Genomic DNA, 7,082 nt, shown 5'->3' on the forward strand with positions numbered 1-7,082 from the left:
AGCGACTGTCACAGATTGATTTCATTTTCAGAAGTAACTCCTAGAGTTCTTTTGAGAGGTTTTGACTGACGGGGTTCAGGTATATTAGGAGGGCAACAGTTGTTACCAAAGATATTGAATGATTATCACTCTAATTAGTGAACTGATGGGCCCTGACCTGATGATTCTAATAGTTAGCCATTCACTAGTGACTTATTTGCATATGACAGTACCTTGGTTACAAGAATAGGATTTGAAAATCTAAATGTTAAGCCAAGTTAGAAATGAAAGGTTATACTTAAGAATGATATCGTATTCTATCAACACTTTACTGTGAAACTATTGGAGTTGATTATTACAGACACATGAATCCAAGGTAATCTGATCAAACGTTTAGACTGTCTATTTTCCCACTCTGAAGATATTGTAGTTAACCTTCATATATGAAGTTTGTTTAAACTGGTTAATTATGAATAATATCTGTATGTAATCAGGTCTATGATAAATGTTTCAAAAAATATTGGGATAATTAATAGAAAATTCAAACAAAAATATTGTTTAAAAAACAAAAAAGAAATGTTGGAATTCATGCAGCTTATGTTGGTTGAGCCCCCAAATTCCCTGGTACGGCCGAGAGTGGGGAGAGTCAGCTCTCTCTGTCGAAATGCTCTCACATGGCCACGTGCATACAACCACTGACAGGGAAGTATTACTCGCTGCGTTCTCGTGGCGAGGGTGCTGTTTACGAAACTGAGAGAACGGAAAGTGAATGTCCCGTCCTTAAACGAGGTTGGTGAATACGGAAGATCCACCTAGAGAAGTTGGAAAATCCTGATTCCAAACCAATGGTGCACATCGTCTCCAAGATCCTAAGGAAACCAACGGCTTATGAACCAATCGTTGGTCACCGGCTTCCATGGGACTGCATCTCCTTACGATGCTCCACTGCCTTGTGGATCAGACCTTCAGGTCGAAGGCTCCGGGTGTGGCCCCCTAAGAAAACCACCTGCTTGGGCACCCGGTCAATATCACAGCCCTCACACATATCAAATGAGATTTGTGTGTCGCATATGTATTCGGCGCCCCTCTATACCAATATCTATCTTTTCATATAAAATAAATAAATATGTTGGTTGAATGGAAAAACATAGTTGTAGCAGATAAAATGGAATGAAACAGAAAGGATAGTTCTTGTTCACATTTCAGAGTACATTCCACAAACATTGAAATGAAAAGGTATTTTTAATGGCGTGATTATATGTCACATGCTTGATACTGGATATATTTTTGATATTTTAAAATCATTCGAAATAGTCAATACTCAAAGTACTTCGAATCTACTGCTTTAAGCTAACATCATCGTCAGTAGAAAATTGAAGCCAAACTTGTGTATTTAAAAGAATATAACAGTAGATCTCTACTACCCTCCTAACTTATATTTTTTAGTATGCAATTATCTATTATCAGAATGGAGATTTATAGAGATTGTAGTAATCTTAATAGTTGAATTCATGAGTCAATTCAAACTAGACCACCACTGAGTTTGAGTCCCACGTGCAGGATCGTGAATGTATACAGCTGAAGAGTCCTATACTAGGATGTAACAGCTGTCCAATGCTTCCAAGTTTTCAATGGTGGACTAGCTTAGATTAACTTAAAAACTTAACTATTAAAACTATGCATTATTCTATTCCATGTTCTCGATAACACATTCTTGTCTTTTATTACTGGTACTTTCTTGAGTTTCATTCATCTTCTTCTGTTAATTTATCCAATTTTATTGTTGTTATTACATAATACAGACATGAATATTTATTCATTACAAACATGTCTTCATGTGTTTCATAATTATCCTTCCAATGTAGCAACACAAAAATATTCATTCACCAAAGACAAAGTTAGATTTAGATGCTGGTAGGCGGCATATACTTCTCCATAAAAGGTAACAGGCGTAAGTAAGTAAGTAAGTAAGTAAGTAAGTAAGTAAGTAAGTATGTATGTATGTATGTATGTATGTATGTATGTATGTATGTATGTATGTATGTATGTACATTGATTGTAACCAGTTGACAATACCAATGAATTCATGTTATTCTATCAGTGTTTATTATTCCTTTTTGGTTTCAGTCTTATTTCCCATTAGATAAAATTGTATGAACATTTTAATGATTGAATATGTGGGAAAAGGAAAGATATTGACAGTTGAAACTACTTTTAAAATACTTTATAAAGGTAAATTATAATTAATATATTTGATAGATAGAATGTTAGATAGATGTCACAATGATCTACATATACTTCATGCTGAGAATTTCTTTCTGTAATACAATACGTAATATTGAATAAGGCTATTATTATTATTATTATTATTATTATTATTATTATTAACTCTATTCAGTACTATATTTTTGGTATAATATAGAATTCTCAGTATAGGGTATTTCAGAGAGTTCCCGTCTTGTTATTTTTCGATCGATGTTAAAGATGTTAGATCTCCAGTACTTACATGGTAAATACCATATTTTTGTGATTTTATTTTAAAAATTTGAATTTCTTTGTTTTCGCGGCAAAAGCGCTCATTTCTACCTTCATGTCATATTTCCCACTTGAGAGAATCTTAAACGCTATTGGTGCGTTGTATCTTTTAGTATGTTATTTTGTAACGCTTCCCAAAGATAATTTTATACTGTATATATACGTTTGATTTTTTTCCTGTCGTGATTCCTCGTGCTTCTTGGTCTTTGGCTGCCGAGTCTTTGTACCGTTCGCAGACTAGATGAACTCATAATCGCTTCAAACATACCAATCGATATTGACGAAAAATATTGGGTGATCGCCAGTTAAATGTCCGCAGTTCAAAAATCGTCATTTGAATAAAATTCATTCTTTTTAATACATATTGTCAGCCATCATAATGTCTCCAATTGTACATTTTTGTAACTTGTAGAGTGAAAAGTCGTAAAATTTTCACAAACGCACCTTAGATGCTGTTGTTGTTCTGCATCGCAATATAGTGTTCAACTTGGAAAAGGTTAAGGAGTATGTTCGATGCACTGTTCTGGACCATACTTCTGCTTTTGATTCTATACCAAGACAACGTTTGCTTAACAAGTTAATCAGCGTCAACACTGACAGCTGGATAACCAACTGGCTATGTTCCTACCTCTCTGGAAGGGAACAGTACACTGTATTTGGAGGAAAGTCTTCAGAGTCTCTACTGTCTCATGAAGGTGTACCACAAGGAGCTGTTCTCTAACTTCTTCTTTTCTCCTTTTTTCTGCATGATCTGCCATCTTCCACACAAAACACTTTTGTGAAATATGCGGATGATCTCACTGTATGTATGCCAATTTCTGCCTCTTTACATCCCATAGAAATGAATGAGATTTTGTCTCATATTGAATGTTGGTCTGTTGTTAATGGTCTCATACTTAATCCATCTAAATGTCAAGCTGTTAACTTTAGCATGAAATATGAATGGCATCTAAACAGCATTTTGGGATCCCATAATGCTTGTACCATTGGAGACTCTTTGATAAACACAGTATCAAAGGTCAATTATCTTGGTGTTACTTTTTTCTCTGCTCTCTCTTGGTCTTCTCATGTTTCACTGTTATCGAAGAAAATTTTCCGTCCGACCTACTATATAAAGAGTCTGCATGCTTTTGGGATTACTCCTCATTTACTCTTACAATCTGTCAATTTCTGCAATATTACCTATTATTCTTTACTGTTCTCCATTATTCTTTCCCGAGCTTTTGAGAAAAGACTTTGCTGTATTGTGGTTAGCAAGATGTGTGTTGAATCTTTCGAGGTCATTATTAATATGTTTATGGATAGACATCTAAAGTCTTGCAAACTCCTGATAGGTGTTATCTTATCAGATGCTAACCATCTCTTTCACTCACATCTTTCTCCTTGTATATCCTCTGGTAAAACGAGATATCATTACATTAAAATCTGTATACGCAAACAAAAGTATAAAAGTTCTATAGTACCTTACCTAGCAAATATACTCTATGACGAACAGGTTGTTAGGGCTAACCTGGTTAATAACCTATATTCTTGAACATGTCTTTAATTTGAAAACTTGTAATTTCAGATCTTTTTTATCACCTTTGTCCTTTCTTTTTTTGTTGTTGAAATAGCTTGTGCTGAGAATTCTATATCGTACTGAATACTGAATAAAGTCTAGGTCTTATACCATTTAGCACTTATCAGTAAAACCCATCAGTAATCTTGAGGGAACTGATAGCCTAATAGATAAAATCCTATCCGTAGTAAAGAACTACACAAACACGACATTGGGTACTGTTCAATGATTAATCACTTGTAGATATTTCAGTCCTACAGAAAGTCAGCTATAACCCCAACAGCTCAATGACTACATATGAGACCGTGAAACTGAGTAACACAGTGTTAAACCAATCAGGAAGCACCAGTTCTTTCAGAATTATAGTCACATCTTGTTGATGAGTATCAAATAGCATGAAGCTGAACTTCAGAGTTTTCTGTCGACTACTTCTAATCATCTAACAAATTATTAGTTGTGTTTAAGTTTATACATGTATTTACAGGAACTGAATAATTCATTTCATTATATTAACAATAGGAAAGTTCAACCATATGGTTTACGGATTCGTCTTTTACGTGCCGTTGAAGCTATCAGAATACATTTTCACAAACCTAATCTTTGTACGGCAAAAAGTTTGTTCAGTCTCTCCAACTTATTCATCAATATGGTGGGGCGTTATAACTGAACTTCAATTCACTTCCTTCTTTTGTAAATTATTTTCTAATTTCTTCCACTGCTCATGTTTTTACATTATTTCAATATTTTCCTCTTGATTCTGTAGATGCCTTTTATTTTAATAAACCTTTCGACGAGAACAATCATCTATATTTTGTTCTGGATCATTCATCACATCAGTGGTTTAATTATTATCGTCCATTTTTGTGGTTATATGGCAATCGCACGTCGTATATTTCTGACATATTTACTAGCTGCACGTACACCGAACAACCTGCAACCTGCTAAATAAATTGGAGGTCTAGCGACACACACATGCACACAAATCGTTAGTCTATGCCGTAGAGCGAACCTCCTGCATGCTGATAACGGCACGATTGCAACTACCCCAACACGGATAGCTGTTAGTAACATAAGTTTGGAGTCATACTTCCGACAGTAGGAACTTATGTCCATGATATGCAACTAAAGTTCACTCACCGCATTTGTACGCAGCAATCGTCGTTTTCTACTTTTTCAACCATAATCTAAACCGAACATCAATCATTTTTTCTTTAGTCGATGATCCTTACTTTAATGTCTATACACACAACAAGTAGTCGACTCCGCATTACTAGCTGGTTAGTAAGGTTTACGTTCATCTTATCTATTCGTCCACATATATAACTGCATGTTGTATCATTCACTATGCACAAATATTACTTGATTACTGCACTTACTATTTTATTTCCATAGCAGTGTATACCAGAACATAGAGTTTAGAGCTGGTCTCTCAATGGTACACTCTTAATTGTCACATCCAAGTCAGTCTCACTCGCTGGCATCGATAGTCATATATATTGGTTTTTCTTAGCACGGCTTAGTACAGTTCCGTAAAAACGATATCGAGAGCATCTCCGTCTAACGAAGAAAACTACACTAGACCTCACGACCGAAAAGGAATACGACTCGGCTTATCTCGTCTCCTAGTAATTATCCTGTTCCTCTGGTCATTCTATTAATACATGTCCAATGATAACTCGATGCATCTGTCATAACGCAAACAACAACGTACACTGACTTCTCATTTTACGCTTATTATCAATTACAGTATAGAAACGAATAACACCCGTCGATGCAGTTATCGTTTCACGAATTTACTACTCTTATCCTAAGAACCAGAACTCTATGTATGTAAATTCGAATTCACTCATCGTTAATCTACGTTATTTACTTTACTGCGGCTCATCAGGACATGTTCATATTTCACTATTCTGTCAGCATCACAAACCAATTTCTATTATATTCTATTCTACTTATGTTGACGATTTATTAAGTTGTAATAACCTATAAACGATTTATTACCATTTTCATGGTATTTTGAATCGCTCATTTTATCGTCCAGACAGTCACAACATAAATGCATGTTAAATGATTGTACGCTTATTAAATTGCTCATAATCACATGCTAACATTACCATTTTTTGTCGGTACCTTTACGATATTTATGTATTCTTTTTACATAAGTATGACACTTTCATATAATACACTCACTCCTCATGTGACATTGTACTTTATGGAGTGTAGTACAATTTTTTTCGTTACTTATTGCTAACATTAACCACATACCACTTTCGTGTTATTTTCGAAAACAGATATTTTTAAAATAAATGTGCTATTTTCTACAAGGGGGCTATATAGTGACTGGTCCTATATTGAGCCCACATAGTTTATTCTAGCTGCTGGAAAGGTCAATTTACCCATTCTTTTTGAGTCACGTTTTGACTTTGTTAATTATTCACTTATCAACCTTGACTATTTTTATATGAGTGTATGTATGTACAATTCTTATTCTACTCATCACATATCTGTAGCTTATTTTTGTGCGACTATAAATATTGTTTAACGCTTGGTTAAATCGAGTTGCTCACACAACTTCTCCACTGCGCGTTCTTTCATTTCGTTTCGCTTCATTCGCTGCGATTCTCTGATTGTCTGTTCCTATCAATGAGGGTACAAAATATACTTATTCAAACATTCATTCTTGTATTTGACTTATTTAATTCTGTTATTCACTAACGTGGATTAAGTCGATAATTATATACGAGGATTGACGATAGGTATATTTCAATAGCAAACAATCATATGACATAATTGTAGACAGATAATGGGCCACTAAAACTATTAGTCAAGTATTTATATCTTATATCAAAACTTCACTAGTGACTGACTTCAAGAGATACTCCTGGAGTTCTAGTGAGGAGCCGTTACCAGTGGAGTTCAACTAGGTCTATTGTGAGATATCAAATCACTGAAGACAATGGTGTACGGTGGCTCAACTTAGTGGATTGGTTGAAGTTAGACATTAACACCG

At 34.7% G+C, this 7,082-nt stretch overlaps 1 protein-coding gene across 1 annotated transcript; it reads left to right on the top strand.

Annotated features, from left to right (window-relative positions):
- Positions 1 to 2,134: 2,134 nt before the first annotated feature.
- MS3_00008019 (uncharacterized protein) lies at positions 2,135 to 6,749 on the top strand. The gene is made up of 2 exons (XM_051216355.1): positions 2,135 to 2,211; positions 2,243 to 6,749. The coding sequence occupies exon 2, from the start codon at positions 3,323 to 3,325 to the stop codon at positions 4,046 to 4,048; it is 726 nt and encodes a 241-aa protein (XP_051066935.1). The 5' UTR covers positions 2,135 to 2,211; positions 2,243 to 3,322; the 3' UTR covers positions 4,049 to 6,749.
- The last annotated feature ends 333 nt before the right edge of the window (positions 6,750 to 7,082 follow it).

This window comes from Schistosoma haematobium, chromosome 4, assembly GCF_000699445.3.
Source record: "Schistosoma haematobium chromosome 4, whole genome shotgun sequence".
NCBI lineage: Eukaryota > Metazoa > Platyhelminthes > Trematoda > Strigeidida > Schistosomatidae > Schistosoma > Schistosoma haematobium.

Bases quoted from the DNA above. Each gene is read 5' to 3' on its own strand.
- MS3_00008019 (XM_051216355.1), top strand. From the start codon at position 3,323: ATGCCAATTTCTGCCTCTTTACATCCCATAGAAATGAATGAGATTTTG.